Source organism: Oncorhynchus mykiss, chromosome 27 (genome assembly GCF_013265735.2).
Source record: "Oncorhynchus mykiss isolate Arlee chromosome 27, USDA_OmykA_1.1, whole genome shotgun sequence".
NCBI classification, from domain to species: Eukaryota; Metazoa; Chordata; class Actinopteri; order Salmoniformes; family Salmonidae; genus Oncorhynchus; species Oncorhynchus mykiss.
The window spans coordinates 20,645,871-20,663,423 of NC_048591.1; the positions used below are offsets into that span (position 1 = coordinate 20,645,871).

At 40.2% G+C, this 17,553-nt stretch overlaps 1 protein-coding gene across 1 annotated transcript; it reads right to left on the bottom strand.

The window, feature by feature from the left end:
* Nucleotides 1-4,008: 4,008 nt before the first annotated feature.
* diabloa (diablo, IAP-binding mitochondrial protein a) lies at nt 4,009-6,910 on the bottom strand. The gene is made up of 6 exons (XM_021587953.2): nt 6,539-6,910; nt 6,254-6,386; nt 6,001-6,126; nt 5,713-5,823; nt 5,304-5,400; nt 4,009-4,656 (listed from the first exon to the last, which is right to left on the bottom strand). The coding sequence occupies exons 1-6, from the start codon at nt 6,664-6,666 to the stop codon at nt 4,454-4,456; spliced, it is 798 nt and encodes a 265-aa protein (XP_021443628.2). The 5' UTR covers nt 6,667-6,910; the 3' UTR covers nt 4,009-4,453.
* Between the last annotated feature and the right edge of the window lie 10,643 nt (nt 6,911-17,553).

Below are 17,553 nucleotides of genomic sequence, written 5' to 3' on the forward strand. Positions count from 1 at the left end.
AAAGTGTACTTAAAGAATATGATGTCAGATCAGTTGTTGTCTGGGACATTATATCTGATGATAGGATGACAAATTGTATCTTGGCAAGTCTACACATTCTGGTTATCAGATTCACATGGAATTGTTGTGCAATTTAAATGTTTAAATATGGAACTATTTGTGAAAAGATTAAATGTAATTTTTGCCTCCTAAATAAGATAATTGTTTCATAGTAAAACATCAGCCCACTCAGTGGCCACACCCAAGTGAACAGACATTGGTTGAGAACTATGAAACACGCCCTTCTCTCCCACAGTACAAAAGCCCGTTGACGGAAGTCAAACTCAGTTCCCGATGACGTGAAGACTGGTGTCCATACGTTTAAATGTCACGTTCTAACCTTAGTTCTTTTGTTATGTCTTTGTTTTAGTATGGTCAGGGTGTGAGTTGTCTATGTTTGATTTTCTATGATTTGGGATTTCTGTGTTTGGCCTGGTATGGTTCTCAATCAGAGGCAGCTGTCAATCGTTGTCCCTGATTGAGAACCATACTTAGGTAGCCAGGTTTCACCTTTGAGTTGTGGGTGATTGTTTTCTGTTTTGTGTCTGCACCAGACAGAACTGTTTCATTTCGTTCTCTTTGTTGGTTTATTCTTTAGTGTTCTGAGTTATAATAAATATCATGAACACTTACCATGCTGTGCATTGGTCCTCCGATCCTTCCTACTACGAGGAGGAAGACAACCGTTACATTAAAAGCGCTAATTTCAACTACAACCTAACAAAATTAACATTTAGTTCCTGAAATGTCAGGACTGCTGTCCTAATGTTTAAAAGGGCGAATTTCAAAGTGGAGGTGAAGATCACCATGCTGAAATGGTGAATTTTGACTAGACCAGACCGAATACAGCGCAAGCTGATTATGGCAAATTGCTATGAACTTTGAACGATTATTCACTTAAGAAGAAGTAATACCACCTAGACATTGAGCTATTAGCTGCAGCTGTAAACAAACGTGGCCTAGGAAAGGACAGACAATCTCAGAAGAACGACAGGGTACTTTAACGTATCCGTTCTACAACACTACGACCAGAAAGATTCTTCAAAGGACAATGGCGATCTCTGCTGGGTAAACCAGTCTTCCATCTTCGACCCATCTATCGAAGCGCAACTCAGAGTAAATATCTATATCTTGCATTTTCCTCTTCTGAATGGGTGTTTTTTAGAATACACCAAGATTCTGTATTTACTGTAGTATAGCTTCTCAAGGTCCGATAGAGATTAAATTCCTTTGTCCCTCAGTCTTCCCGCTCTTTCATTCAAACCCAACCCTCTTCCTTTGTGTAACCAGCCGTCATATCAGGTTAGCCCACTAGGGGCTTTACGTGACATGATTAGTAATCCATGTGTGATCTATTCTGTGTGTATATATATATGTCATTCTGTGATTATTTAGTAAATAAATAATGAAGCCAATTTGTGTTTTGCTGAGCTAGGGTTTGTGCAGATAACAAAGTACTTATGACAATCCGAATGAGACCGGTAGAGGTGGCGATTAATAATTGATTGCTATTAATATAAAAGATCTTCAGATCTTTAAGAGTGGATTCGGGAGATAACCGCTCTATATAAATGAATGCTTCCGTGGTGCCTTAGGTTATTAATGGTTTAATTATTGCATGTTTTAATTCAATCACGTAATCAATTAAACGTTAGATAATGTCACAGCCTGATCTGTTTCACCTGTGTTTGTGATTGTCTACACACACCTCCAGGTATCACCTGCTTTCCCCATTAGTCCCTTGGTACTTATTCCTGTGTTCCCTGTTTGTCTCTTGCCAGTTCGTCTTGTCTTGTGAAGTCAACCAGCGTGCTTTTCCATGCTCCTGTTTATTCTTATCTCTGTTTTTCTAGTCCTCCTGTTTTTTACCCTTGCCTGCCTTTACTCTGAACTTGCCTGCCACGCTATATCTCCTTGACTCTGACCTGGTTTATGATCTTTTGCCTGTCCACGACCTTTCTCTTGCCTGCCCCTTGGATTCTAACAAATATCAGAGACTCGAACCATCTACCTCCCGTGTCTGCACCTGGGTCTCGCCCTGTGCCTTTTATAGGTAATTGATTTGATAAAATAGCATGTCATATAACTTAATCAGTCAGAGACACGACACAGTACTACCCTCTGGGGGGTCCTGAGGTTGTGGACGGTGCAGTTGCCATACATTGCGGCAATACAGCCGGACAGGATGCTCTCGATGGTGCATCTGAGGTCGTAGGGGTCTTAGGAGCCAAGACGGATTTCTTCAGCCTCCTGAGGCGCTGTTGCACCTTCTTTATCTTGCTGTTGATGTGAAGTGGCTGCAAAGAAAATATATTGACTTACTAGGATTTTTAAAAGACAAACTAAGTTTCTGTCTTGTCTGCTTGGACTCGAGATAAGTATACTGTAGTTGCGTTAATATTTTTGCAGGCAGTCATGTTTCTTTGATGAAAGTATTTGCAATTTTGACAGTATAATATAGTTTTGATGAATGTATTTAGTGTTTTGCAAAAGGCCACAGAGTTCTGTGTCTTGTGGACTCTGTTTTGAAAATTGAAAAATGCTCATACCCGATTGAGCAAAACTGTGATACTGGAATTCCAGGTTTGATTGAATTGGGCCTTTTATTGTATTTTATAATGGATTTAGACCGCCATCTACATTTACAACACAATATTACACATGGAGGTCAAACAGTAATGAACACACAGAGCATGTTGTACAATTATCTACTGTTGGGGATTTTCTGTTTCAGTTCCATTTGATTCCATAAAACCTCATGCAGATTAAAAAATCCATACAATGAGAGACAAAAACACAAAGTCTATACAAATATATGTAATAAAAATTCACAAAGCAATCCGTAAAGCTGTTCAAATGTTTCACGAAGTCCGAAAAGTTCTTGCAAAGTCCAGTGAGTTTTGCTTTGAACTCCTTCCCACATCTTGAACTTTGACAGATGAAATTTGTCTTCAGCTCATTCACATGTCCCCCCAAACCTTCTGTGAGTCTAATGGACAACAAATTCCTCTCATAGATTGAGACATTTCCTTTCTCTTCTGTTCTTTCACAAAAAAAACAGCACCAGACACATGATCACCGGTTTGCCTTATTTTCAAGGTAATATTAAAAACTAAATTAACATGTCAACTTAAGAAACGGACCTAAAAGAGAAGCCAATACAAGTATCAACTTGTTTTCTAAACCCATTGACCTCGTAGCTTAATGTTGTTTTGTGTTGTCAATAGCCTCTGGTTTAGGTGACATGGTGGATTGGGTGATGACAGGAGTTAACAAAATAGACTAAAAGCTGTGAGGAGGAAATGTGTGCAGCTTATTAGCAAAGAAAAAGTAGAAAGGGCAGATATAAATAACAAAGACATGGTACTTGGATCTGCCCCTCTAAGACAAATTTAGATTTCCTCTTTTAGTAAACCTGAGATTAGTGAGGAAGAAAACTGCACTTTGTCATCAACTACTAGATGTAAAAGTTTTTTTTATATACACAACACAAATGAACTTCTTGGCATAAAAAGTACTTGAAACTCTGAAAACATTTGGCACCTCATTTAGATTGGTCAATGAATGTCTCAAGACGTAATAGACTGGCGTCACTGGTTTTATGCAGAGTTCACAGAGGGACAAACAGCCCACTTTTGTAAACAGAATATCCCCAAGAGGACCACAGTGGTATTTCTCTCTCCAGGTTGGCACAGACACAGTTCAACTATGACATCTAGTCTCACCCACAATTAACAGTAAAGAAGAAAAATCCTTACTGCCAAAGACCACATTTTTACAGATCTCACACTGACTCAATCAACCCCATAGCACACAAATATAAACTTCCTTCTCATTAAAAGTTAGACAAATGTATTTTTTTATTCTTCAGCTAAATTGTTTCACAACCTATTCAAATCTATAATGACAAGTATATTCATTCGGAGAATGTCCTATTACCCAAAATAAACAGAATACAATTCAAACAGCTATGAAAAATAGACTTTTTTATTATAAAGTTAGTTCATTTACATATCATAAAATACAAATAAACAAATGCAACCATACCTGTACTGCTATGTTGACCATAGTCCATACATTTCACTTAGGACACCCTGATTGTCAATTATTATTTTCAGTTTAAAGACTTGAAGTTGACATTCAAAGCTGTATTCAAATAAATATCATTTTTTTGTGTTAGAGAGTGGATTATAGTTAAGTGCATGAAACTAATCGAATCAAATGTAAGTCAAAGTCATGACATTCCATCCACAAAAAGAATCACTTGTGTCATTCAATTCACCACAATTCTCTACATGTTTTTTGCTTATCATAATTTAAATATAAAAAACAACTCCTGAACTTCCCAAATGGTGGACTTGAGGATCTAAACCACAATAAACTACTCAAACTTGTTTTACTCTCAGGATTATTCTTAGTCTTCTCTGAGGTACGCCTCATGCACGTCATCACCACCCCTCTCTATGAAAGAGGCATACTCCGCCATCCTCTGGATATCCTCGGCCTGGGTCTCAGCCAGCTTTCTCTCAGCATCCGCAGATATCTGCCGGACCTCCTCCACCTGAACCTTGGCCACCTGCAAATTGTTCTTGGCTGTGACGGATGCATGCTCAGCTCCTGGGGAAAAAAACAAGATGGTGGTATTTTAGTCATTTCACCATTACAGAGAAAATGGGCCAAAGATGAAACCTTCAATCCATGGTAATACTGGGTGACATTGAGCAGGTACCCCTGTCTATCATCTCTCTATTGTGCTGCATCATGGGAATTAGAGTACATGGTGACCTGGAGTTTTAGTTCTTTACCATCAAAGCCCTATTGACTAACAGCTACTGATCCATACATTCGCCAAAGTGTGAGACTGACAGCTCTTGAAAGAGGGTGCACAAACAGCAAACTACAAAAGTAGTGAAACAGAGATACACAAAACAAACAATGGGGGCCTTTCTCAGAGCTATCAGGTTTATTACGGCACTGACAGGTTAAGAATCACAGTGTTGACTGAGGAAAGTCATGGGGAGCAGGGAGCATCAGGTACTACACCACACTAACACTAGCTTGTGAATGTATGTATCATTGTTGTGCAATTCAAGGTTGTGGTTCAGTTATTTTTAGTGAAACAAGTTGTATTGGTTTATTCGGATCCCATTAGCTTTTGCCAAAGCAGCAGCTATTCTTCCTGGGGTCCACACAAAAACACGACAAGTAACAAAACACTGACAGACAACAGTCGCACACATTTTTAACACAACCTTTTCACATACCAGTGTTGTACGCTTCCTCAGCTGCCATTTCACACAGGTTGACAGCATGAATCCAGTTTGACTCAAAGCGGTTGCATTCATCTAGTCTGCCACCAACCTGCCAGAACAGACAGAGAGAGAACCCCATCAGAACATTTTATTACTTTCTTGAGAGTTTTATAGAGCTCAAACCACATTTACTTTTAGAACATAAATGATCAACTTTGATGAAAGGCAAGCAGGAGTGACTAAAGCATTTACTATGTGAGATTGTGAGAAGGTATATCAAAATTTATTTGGAAATAAACAAGACACCCTAAAGACAGCTTTTCCAGATGAATGGATACAAATATTCATATTTTCTGAAAGAGTACTTTGCAAGACAACAGTGTATTTTTGGTGTATTTGATTACACATTTCATTCACCTACCTCAACACGCTGACCAACGATCACTTGCCAAATGGCATGCTGCTCAACAGTGGAGAGTTTTCCCAGTGAAGCCAGATATCTCCTCTGGAGGGCGATGAGGGTATGGAGAGCCTGAAGACAACGCAAACACATGGTCAAAAACATGAAGGGTCATTTAGGTAACATGATGCCATTGGCCTACTGGTTAAATTAGTATTTGATATTTCAAATGGCTAGAATTATCACACTGTACAACTTAGCATGAATGATAACAAAAATCCACTATGATTGCTTCAGGTACTTACTTACTTTGGCATATTGTGTGATGGAGTCTACGAGAGCCTGAGTGGTCTGGGAGAGGTAAGTGTTTGCACTGTCTGTAACCATAGAGGATGCTCTTCGGGTCAGGGATTCATGAGAGAGGTTCTCCACTTGCTGGATAGAGAGAAACAGAAAAGTTTAATACAAGAGCTGAAAGGGGGGATTTTTATGTTTCATGCATGTATATGATGTCAGCCTTATTCAAGTTGTTCAGCACAGAGAAAGAGAAAAGGTCCTGTACCAGCATGAAGGGGACAACGCTCAGCCCACTCCCAACACTCAAAGAGGCCAAGCTCGTTCTGGTAACATCCGTGAAATGCACAAGCCTCTGACGCGAGGGCTTCCTATTGTTGAGGACACTCGCTGCTGTGCTCCTGCAAGGTAATGAAAGAAAACAACAGCGCTGACATTAGCAAACAGTAGTTAATGCAAATCGATATTTATCTTAGACGAAACTGTTTATGTTTGCATACGAATATAATTCATTAGGGTGCAATGACGCAGTTGCTATTATAAAGTTATTTACCTGAAGAAATTGAGACAAGCAACGCTTCTTCTGAGCGCCGTCATATTGGTCCGGAGCAAAAGGAAGTCCGTCCGACTTTGTAGAATTGCCCCAGTAGCACAAGCAGAGCATTGTCTAATAGCTTGCATTTTACTTGTAATGTGGTTGATTACTATTCAACTTAAATATACGATATATAAGGTTACTTTTGTGATGTATTAATGTCTCAAATTATTTTTAAACCAAAATTCCTTTACCAGAATGATTTACCTTAGAAAGTAAGTATCTGTCGCCACCTAGTGGTAAAAAAATAGTCAACCGCGTATGCCGTATTCCTGCTGTAGTCTTGTATTCTGATGCACAACTGTGCTTTCTGAATCCTGTAGACTCCCAAGGGTATTTATACGGCCACAGAACAAGCAGCCTCCCACCACACAGATGTATTGATTCCTGAAATGTGCCAACTAGACATTGCCTGAAGGTCCAGGAGGGGACCTATTACGCACATACTACGTAAGCATAAGGTTATGTAAATTGAACTCATCGGTCCCCTTAGAGTTTTTTTTTTCTGGCAAACAGATATTTCAATATCAGCTTCAATAGTTATTTATTGTTTAATTTACTGATGAATCAGTGTCCCTCCAATTAAACTCAATGACAGGCAGTTCACCCCAAAATTTGTCAGATATTCACATCAAAAGTGATCTATTGTTGAGAAGAGTCCATGTTCCCCCACTACATCTGTCATGTAGATCTAGCTATAAAATAATTATTGTGATATGGTGCTTACTTCATTGAGAATGTATATGCAGTTTAAAATTGGCCATATGACAAAAAAAATGACCCCAAAAATATGTCTTTTGAACGTCTGTGAATGACGTTTTTTCAACTTTCATGAGGAACCGAAAATGAGCCTGATTTCAATGTCTGGAAAATACGTATATTCAAAGTCCGGAAAATACGTCTTGTCACCTTTCATTCAGAAACGAAAATGATCCTGATTTTAATGTCTGGAAAATATTTATTTTCAACACTTGGAAAATATGTATTTTCAAGGTCCAAAAAATAAGTATTTTAAACATCCGGAAAATTGGCCATATGACCAAATCAAATCAAATCAAATTTTATTTGTCACATACACATGGTTAGCAGATGTTAATGCGAGTGTAGCGAAATGCTTGTGCTTCTAGTTCCGACAATGCAGTAATAACAAGTAATCTAACTAACAATTCCAAAACTACTGTCTTGTACACAGTGTAAGGGGATAAAGAATATGTACATAAGGATATATGAATGAGTGATGGTACAGAGCAGCATAGGCAAGATACAGTAGATGGTATCGAGTACAGTATGTACAAATGAGATGAGTATGTAAACAAAGTGGCATAGTTTAAAGTGGCTAGTGATACATGTATTACATAAGGATACAGTCGATGATATAGAGTACAGTATATACGTATGCATATGAGATGAATAATGTAGGGTAAGTAACATTATATAAGGTAGCATTGTTTAAAGTGGCTAGTGATATATTTACATAATTTCCCATCAATTCCCATTATTAAAGTGGCTGGAGTTGAGTCAGTGTCAGTGTGTTGGCAGCAGCCACTCAGTGTTAGTGGTGGCTGTTTAACAGTCTGATGGCCTTGAGATAGAAGCTGTTTTTCAGTCTCTCGGTCCCAGCTTTGATGCACCTGTACTGACCTCGCCTTCTGGATGATAGCGGGGTGAACAGGCAGTGGCTCGGGTGGTTGATGTCCTTGATGATCTTTATGGCCTTCCTGTGACATCGGGTGGTGTAGGTGTCCTGGAGGGCAGGAAGTTTGCCCCCGGTGATGCGTTGTGCAGACCTCACTACCCTCTGGAGAGCCTTACGGTTGAGGGCGGTGCAGTTGCCATACCAGGCGGTGATACAGCCCGCCAGGATGCTCTCGATTGTGCATCTGTAGAAGTTTGTGAGTGCTTTTGGTGACAAGCCAAATTTCTTCAGCCTCCTGAGGTTGAAGAGGCGCTGCTGCGCCTTCTTCACGATGCTGTCTGTGTGAGTGGACCAATTCAGTTTGTCTGTGATGTGTATGCCGAGGAACTTAAAACTTGCTACCCTCTCCACTACTGTTCCATCGATGTGGATAGGGGGGTGTTCCCTCTGCTGTTTCCTGAAGTCCACAATCATCTCCTTAGTTTTGTTGACGTTGAGTGTGAGGTTATTTTCCTGACACCACACTCCGAGGGCCCTCACCTCCTCCCTGTAGGCCGTCTCGTCGTTGTTGGTAATCAAGCCTACCACTGTTGTGTCGTCCGCAAACTTGATGATTGAGTTGGAGGCGTGCGTGGCCACGCAGTCGTGGGTGAACAGGGAGTACAGGAGAGGGCTCAGAACGCACCCTTGTGGGGCCCCAGTGTTGAGGATCAGCGGGGAGGAGATGTTGTTGCCTACCCTCACCACCTGGGGGCGGCCCGTCAGGAAGTCCAGTACCCAGTTGCACAGGGCGGGGTCGAGACCCAGGGTCTCGAGCTTGATGACGAGCTTGGAGGGTACTATGGTGTTAAATGCCGAGCTGTAGTCGATGAACAGCATTCTCACATAGGTATTCCTCTTGTCCAGATGGGTTAGGGCAGTGTGCAGTGTGGTTGAGATTGCATCGTCTGTTGACCTATTTGGGCGGTAAGCAAATTGGAGTGGGTCTAGGGTGTCAGGTAGGGTGGAGGTGATATGGTCCTTGACTAGTCTCTCAAAGCACTTCAAGAAATTACAAAAATAAGTATATTTTGAACGTCTGTAAATGACTTCTTTTCACCTCTCATTCAGAACCTAAAATGAACCTAACTTAAATGTTTGGAGAAGACGTCTTTTCAACATCATTTTGCTTACCATACATGGGTGATATATAAAAGAACAATGCAATATTCATTACATTTATTACCAGGTATGACTATAAATCAAATGTATTTATATAGCCCTTCATACATCAGCTGATATCTCAAAGTGCTGTACAGAAACCCAGCCTAAAACTCCAAACAGCAAGCAATGCAGGTGTAGAAGCACGGTGGCTAGGAAAAACTCCCTAGAAAGGCTAAAACCTAGGAAGAAACCTAGAGAGGAACCAGGCTATGTGGGGTGGCCAGTCCTCTTCTGGCTGTGCCGGGTGGAGATTATAACAGAACATGGCCAAGATGTTCAAATGTTCATAAATGACCAGCATGGTCCAATAATAATAAGGCAGAACAGTTGAAACTGGAGCAGCAACACGGCCAGGTGGACTGGGGACAGCAAGGAGTCATCATGTCAGGTAGTCCTGAGGCATGGTCCTAGGGCTCAGGTCCTCCGAGAGAGAGAAAGAAAGAGAGAAAGAGAGAATTAGAGAGAGCACACTTAAATTCACACAGGACACCGAACAGGACAGGATAAGTACTCCAGATATAACAAACTGACCCTAGCCCCCCGACACATAAACTACTGCAGCATAAATACTGGAGGCTGAGACAGGAGGGGTCAGGAGACACTGTGGCCCCATCCGAGGACACCCCCGGACAGGGCCAAACTAAACAACCTTATTGTTTAGTATAACAACCAAAAAATATTCTTAGCATTTTGATCAGGCAACAAATAACACTAGCCTTTAGATGACAGAAAGGTGCATTATTTTTAGGTGACTGACAATTGAGTTCAGCCGCATGTCCCCTGTTCTGAAATTAAAATATGAATTTGTTTTTAATTGAGTATTTCATGATGGTATCACCTTGTTTGTTCAGATTTACTCTTACCTTGTCTATCTTCTGATGATGTAGTCTTTTGGGAACATTGAAGAACTTGACCTCTTATGGTATGAGGTCATATTATGGGACTTACATTAGTGTAGTTGTTGATACATTGTTTTGTAGAGATATACAGTATATCATTATGAGACTGGTTGTCTGAGAATGAGTGTCAGACGTTTTGCCATTGAGCAGCATCACAACCAGCTGCTGAGGGCTGAGGGGCTCATTAGGACAACTCAGATCTCTCTTTTACTTTAGCCTAATTAAGCTTGATAATAGAGAGTAAATACTGAGACCGGGCTCTCTCTGTACAGCAACAAATTGTTGTTGCTTTTCAAAACAAACAATGCACATTAGGCACTGCAAAATTATGAATAATTAATGACAAATGTTTATGACTTCAAAAAGCCTTAATAAGCCACACAGGAGTTCTAGCAAGTCTTTCATCACCATTCGTATCATGAGGGACCAACACGGAGAAAAACAGATGAACAGTGAAGAGAACTAAGTCAGGCCCAGAGAGGATATGTTTTGGCTATGTTTTGGTGAGTCGCAGTATGATGTCTGGCTACTACACCCACAGTATGATGTCTGCCCATTGGCTACTAACAGTCAGGTACAGCAGGCTATGTTTTGGTCAGACGTACACTACCAGTCAAAAGTTTGGACACAGCTAATCATTCAAGGGTTTTTCTTTATTTTTTACTATTTTCTACATTGTAGAATAATATAGAGGACATCAAAACTATGAAATAACACATGGAATCATGTAGTAACATGTAGTAAAGTGTTAAACAAATCAACAGTTATTTTATATTTGAGATTCTTCAATGTAGCCATCCTTTGCCTTGATGACACTCTTGGCATTCTCTCAACCAGCTTCATGAGGTAGTCACCTGGAATGCATTTCAATTAACAGGTGTGCCTTATTAAAAGTTAATTAGTGGAATTTCTTTCCTTCTTTCTACATTCATTGAAATGTTATTTATTGAATATTCTAAACATGCAATATACTTGCAGTGAAGCCGCTCAACAACTACATCATACCAGTCATCCAACAGATTCCCATTCAGAACAACACACAGAAGCATCCAGGGTCAATGCCCTGCTCAAGGGCATGTTGACCGATCTACCACCAGGCCAAAAAACGTGAACCCGAACCCTCCAAGATCCCCCCCACAGTTCCCCAATAGCTGTCCCTCAACCATTAGAGACCCCTCCAACAGTCCCCCCCCCCCAGGAATAAAAATAAAAATACAATTAATTCCATTCCCCACCCCCGAGAACCCACCCCCAACAACCAAGAGAATGAACTAAAGAGAAAAAAGGAAAAGACAGAAGAAAACAGCAAACAACAATGCAAAAAAATAATAAAACAAAATAATACATTTAAAACAAAGGACATCAAGGACAACTAAAATCATAACAGCAATGCCAACTGTATATGTTTGTGTGCATGTCTGGCACTATTACATGTATATGTGCGTTCGTGCATGTGTTTATTTGAATGAGAGTGTGTGTATATGCATGTGTACAAACTAGAGGTCGACCGATTATGATTTTTCAACACCGATAACGATTATTGGAGGACCAAAAAAAGCTGATACCGATTAATCGCCCGTTTTCTTTTATTTTTATGTATTTATTTGTAATAATGACAATTACAACAATAGTGAATGAACACTTTTATTTTAACTTAATATAATACATCAATAAAATCAATTTAGCCTCAAATACATAATGAAACATGTTCAATTTGTTTTAAATAATGCAAAAACAAAGTGTTGGAGAAGAAAGTAAAAGGGCAATATGTGCCATGTAAAAAAGCTAACGTTTAAGTTCCTTGCTCAGAACATGAGAACATATGAAAGCTGGTGGTTCCTTTTAACATGAGTCTTCAATATTCCCAGGTAAGAAGTTTTAGGTTGTAGTTATTATAAGAACTATTTCTCTCCATACCATTTGTATTTCATATACCTTTGACAATTGGATGTTCTTATAGTCCTCTTGACAATTCAAAACTCTCTGAGAAGTAGCTGTTATTTATTATTTTACACCTGGGGTTGCTATACGTTATTTTACCCATTTTATAAGAGAATTACCGAAATGGAAAAAATCCAAGCATTTATAAATAAATTCCAGTCTTACGGTATCAAATGCCTTTTCAAAATCCGCTATAAATACCATTCCTGGCTTCTTATATGTTTCATGATGTTCTATTATTTCAAGTAGTTGTTGTATCTCCAATGTATCGTCCATGTAAAAAACCTGTTTGATCAGGATGAACAATACCTGGTAAAACCCTTTTAATTCTGAGTGCTATGCATTTTGCTAGTATTTTTGCATTACAACATTGAAGTGTGAGGGGCCTCCAGTTTTTTAGATAGACTGGGTCTTTATATTTGTCATCTGGGTCTTGTTTTAATAATAGAAAAATCAGACCTTCCTGCTGAGTACCTGACAGACTACCATTTTCTATAGGAGTAGTTAAAACAATCTAACAATGGAGCTTTTAGTATGTCAAAAAATACCGGTATGCCATCAAGCCCTGGGGTTTTTCCAGACTGAAAGGAATTAATAACCTCAAAAAGCTCTTCCTCTGTAATTTGGCCTTCACACTGATCTTTCTGTACATTTGTTAATTTTCCGTTTTTTATATTATTTGGAAAGAATTCCTTACCGTAATCTTCATTCAGTGGGAAAGAATGAGATGGAGAAGAGAACATCTGCCTAAAATAATTAGCTTCCTCTTTTAAAATATAATTCGTAGAATCATAGATGACTCCGTCTTCAGTAACGAGTTTCTGCAAATACTTTTTGTTCCTGTATTGGAGAGTCAGGAACAATTTTGTGCATTTTTCTCCATATTCCATCCAGTTTGCTTTATTTTTATAACAGATTACATTAGATCATTCTTGAATAAGTTCCTCAGGTTCTTTTTGTTTTTCCTCTAACTTATTTTGTATCTCTGTAGTATTGTTTTTATTGCTATCTACCTGTACTATTAGTTCATGGATTTCCCTTGTTAGTCTGGTCTCTTTAGCCAGAAATTGCTTTTTTATTATTGATGAATATTGAATTGAATGACCCCTGAAGGTACATTTAAAGGTATCCCAAACGATAAGGGGATTTGCTGAACCTATATTATACTGGAAAGTTTCAATTATAAATAATTTTAGTTAAAAATAAGTTGTCCCCCAATAAACTTTGATAAAATGTCCAATATCCTCGTCCACGTGGAAAATCTATGGGAGTTATGTAAAGGCCAATTAGATGATGATCCAATCGCATTCTGTCTCCTATTAAAATTTTTTAAACCTTTGATGCAAGAGAGAAAGAGACAAGAAAGTAGTCAAGACGACTAGCTTGATTAAATCTCCTCCATGTATTTCTCACTAGGTCGGGGTATTTTAGTCTCCAAATATCCACTATTTCTAATGTGTCCGTAATATTTGTGATTTCCTTAAGGGCACGGTGATGATAGTTTGTAGAGTGATTACCTTTACTGTCCATTGAGGTACTTAACACTGTGTTATAGTCTCCTACCATAATGATTAGATAATTTGTTGCCTGTAAGTTCAATAAATTGGTATACATGTTTTTGAAGAAGTGTGGATCATCCTGATTTGGTAGGGGTGGTATACAGAACATAGCCCTATTTGGTAAAAGACCAAGTCCATATTATGGCAAGAACAGCTCAAATAAGCAAAGAGAAATGACAGTCCATCATTACTTTAAGACATGAAGGTCAGTCAATACGGAACATTTCAAGAACTTTGAAAGTTTCTTCAAGTGCAGTCGCAAAAACCATCAAGCGCTATGATGAAACTGGCTCTCATGAGGACCGCCACAGGAAAGGAAGACCCAGAGTTACCTCTACTATGATGAAACTGGCTCTCATGAGGACCGCCACAGGAAAGGAAGAGCCAGAGTTACCTCTGCGATGATGAAACTGGCTCTCATGAGGACCACCACAGGAAAGGAAGACCCAGAGTTACCTCTGCTATGATGAAACTGTCTCTCATGAGGACCACCACAGGAAAGGAAGACCCAGAGTTACCTCTGCGATGATGAAACTGGCTCTCATGAGGACCGCCACAGGAAAGGAAGACCCAGAGTTACCTCTGCGATGATGAAACTGGCTCTCATGAGGACCGCCACAGGAAAGGAAGACCCAGAGTTACCTCTGCGATGATGAAACTGGCTCTCATGAGGACCGACACAGGAAAGGAAGACCCAGAGTTACCTCTGCGATGATGAAACTGGCTCTCATGAGGACCGCCACAGGAAAGGAAGACCCAGAGTTACCTCTACTATGATGAAACTGGCTCTCATGAGGACCGCCACAGGAAAGGAAGAGCCAGAGTTACCTCTGCGATGATGAAACTGGCTCTCATGAGGACCACCACAGGAAAGGAAGACCCAGAGTTACCTCTGCTATGATGAAACTGTCTCTCATGAGGACCACCACAGGAAAGGAAGACCCAGAGTTACCTCTGCGATGATGAAACTGGCTCTCATGAGGACCGCCACAGGAAAGGAAGACCCAGAGTTACCTCTGCGATGATGAAACTGGCTCTCATGAGGACCGCCACAGGAAAGGAAGACCCAGAGTTACCTCTGCGATGATGAAACTGGCTCTCATGAGGACCGACACAGGAAAGGAAGACCCAGAGTTACCTCTGCGATGATGAAACTGGCTCTCATGAGGACCGACACAGGAAAGGAAGACCCAGAGTTACCTCTGCGATGATGAAACTGGCTCTCATGAGGACCACCACAGGAAAGGAAGACCCAGAGTTACCTCTGCTATGATGAAACTGGCTCTCATGAGGACCACCACAGGAAAGGAAGACCCAGAGTTACCCTGCGATGATGAAACTGGCTCTCATGAGGACCGCCACAGGAAAGGAAGACCCAGAGTTACCTCTGCGATGATGAAACTGGCTCTCATGAGGACCGCCACAGGAAAGGAAGACCCAGAGTTACCTCTGCGATGATGAAACTGGCTCTCATGAGGACCGACACAGTAAAGGAAGACCCAGAGTTACCTCTGCTATGATAAAACTGGCTCTCATGAGGACCACCACAGGAAAGGTTCAAGTAACAGACATATCTCAAAATCAACTGTTCAGTGGAGACTGCGTGAATCTGGCCTTCATGGTCGAATTGCTGCAAAGAAACCTTACTAAACACCAATAATAAGAAGATAATTTATTGTGCCAAGAAACACGAGCAATGGACATTAGACAGGTGGAAATCTGTCCTTTGGTCTGATGAGTCCAAATTTGAGATTTTTGGTTCCAACCGCCGTGTCTTTGTGAGACACAGAGTAGGTGAACAGATGATCTCCGCATGTGTGATTCCAACCGTGAAGCATGGAGGAGGGGGTGTGATGGTGTGGGGATGCTTTGCTTGTGACAAGGTTGGGGATTTATTTAAAATTCAATGCGCACTTAACTAGCATGGCTACCACAGTATTGTGCAGCGATACGCAATCCCATCTGGTTTGTGCTTAGTGGAACTATCATTTGTTTTTCAACCGGGACTATGACTCAAAACACACCTCCATGCTGTGTAAGGGCTAATTGACCAAGGAAAGGATGGAATGCTGCATCAGATGACCTGGCCTCCACGATCACCCAACCTCAACCCAATTGAGATGGTTTGGGATGAGTTGGACCGCAGAGTGAAGGAAGAGCAGCCAACAAGTGCTCAGCATATGTGGGAACTCCTTCAAGACTGTTGGAAAAGCCTTCCTCGTGAAGCTGGTTGAGAGAATGCCAATAGTGTACAAAGCTGTCATTAAGGCAAAGGATAGCTACTTTGAAGAATCTCAAACATTTGTTTAACACTTTTTTGGTTACTACATGATTCTATATGTGTTATTTCATAGTTTTGATGTCTTCACTATTATTCTACAACGTAGAAAATAGGAAAAATAAAGAAACTCTTGAATGAGTAGGTGTGTCCAAACTTTTGACTGGTACTGTAGTTTTGACTGTATTCTTCTCAGCTGGCTGATAGGTAGATGGATGGGAAGCCTTCTAGTTGTGTATTAGAAATGATCCTCTACAGCAGGGGTGTCAAAGTCAAATGGACGGAGGGCCAAATAAAAAAATCAGCTACAAGACGAGGGCCGGACTGTTCGAATGTTCATTGAAAATTTTTTAAATGACGCATATAGTCTAGTGAACCTAATTGAACCTACTGAAAACCTAACAAATATATTACAATATGATCAGATAAATAAAGCAATATTTTCTTATGGCTCTGTCAGTAATCTTTAATTTTCAACAGACACAAAAGACAAATTTCCTTTATATAAATATCCCCATAACATGAACATTAAATGAAAGAAACCGGTATTCAAGGCACCATCAGTAGACTATATTTTCTATTTTAGCAAAAGTGGGCTAAATTTACTTCAAAGAAAAAACAATAATAGCAATTTTCTATCATCCACTCAACTGAAATATTTTTTAAATATAATTGGATTGAAATACAAAAAAATAAAGTGCAAAAATCTATTAATCAAAAACAACACTTTGTTTAAGGAGAAGTAACATGCAGTGAAAACAAATATTACATTTTAACTTTTAAACTTGAACTGAGTAAAAACTCTAAATATGTGATTGCACAGTAATGTTCACTTGTTTGAGGTTGAGGGTGATACTTGGTGGTGTCCCATCTTTTCCACAAGTTCATCAATGTTCGGGGTAAGGCTCTGAGCTGAAGAAATCCTCAGAATTGAGTGGAGGTGTTCAGCAGTAAGTCGACTTCTGTGTGATGTTTTGTTCAGGTTCATCAAAGAAAACAGTTGTTCACACAGGTATGTGCTGCCAAACATAGACAACGTTTGAGCAGCCTGGATGCGCAGCTGGGGCATTGTGCCGGAGAGGAAACGGGCGAACTCCGCAGCACCCACTGCCGCATATTTTGCCCTCAGTGCATCATTGCATTGGAGGTCAATCAACTCCATTTGGAGGTTTGGTGGTGAGCTTTCCACGTCAACAGCAAATGGGTTACCGAGCAGTTCCAACCTGCTTTTTTGTGCTTCAAAGTCAGCAAATCGGCGTCGAAAGTCAGCGGCAAGCATACCTATTTTATCAGCCAACTGTGTGCTCGGGAACGCACTGGTAGAGAGCTTCTCTTTCATGGTCTGGCAGCTGGGAAAGTGGCTCAAATTTTCTTTCCGCATCTGCGTCTCCCACAGAGTCAGTTTGGTTTTAAATGCCTTCACTGTACTGTACATATCAGAGATGACACGATCCCGA

What these genes read in the sequence shown, in the direction of transcription:
- diabloa (XM_021587953.2), bottom strand. Translation starts at nt 6,666, where the DNA reads ATGCAAGCTATTAGACAATGCTCTGCTTGTGCTACTGGGGCAATTCTA. An exon ending in TCGTTGGTCAGCGTGTTGAG is followed by an intron (nt 5,401 to 5,712) that starts GTAGGTGAATGA and finishes CTGTTCTGGCAG; the next exon opens with GTTGGTGGCAGACTAGATGA. An exon ending in TGAGGAAGCGTACAACACTG is followed by an intron (nt 4,657 to 5,303) that starts GTATGTGAAAAG and finishes TTTTTTCCCCAG; the next exon opens with GAGCTGAGCATGCATCCGTC.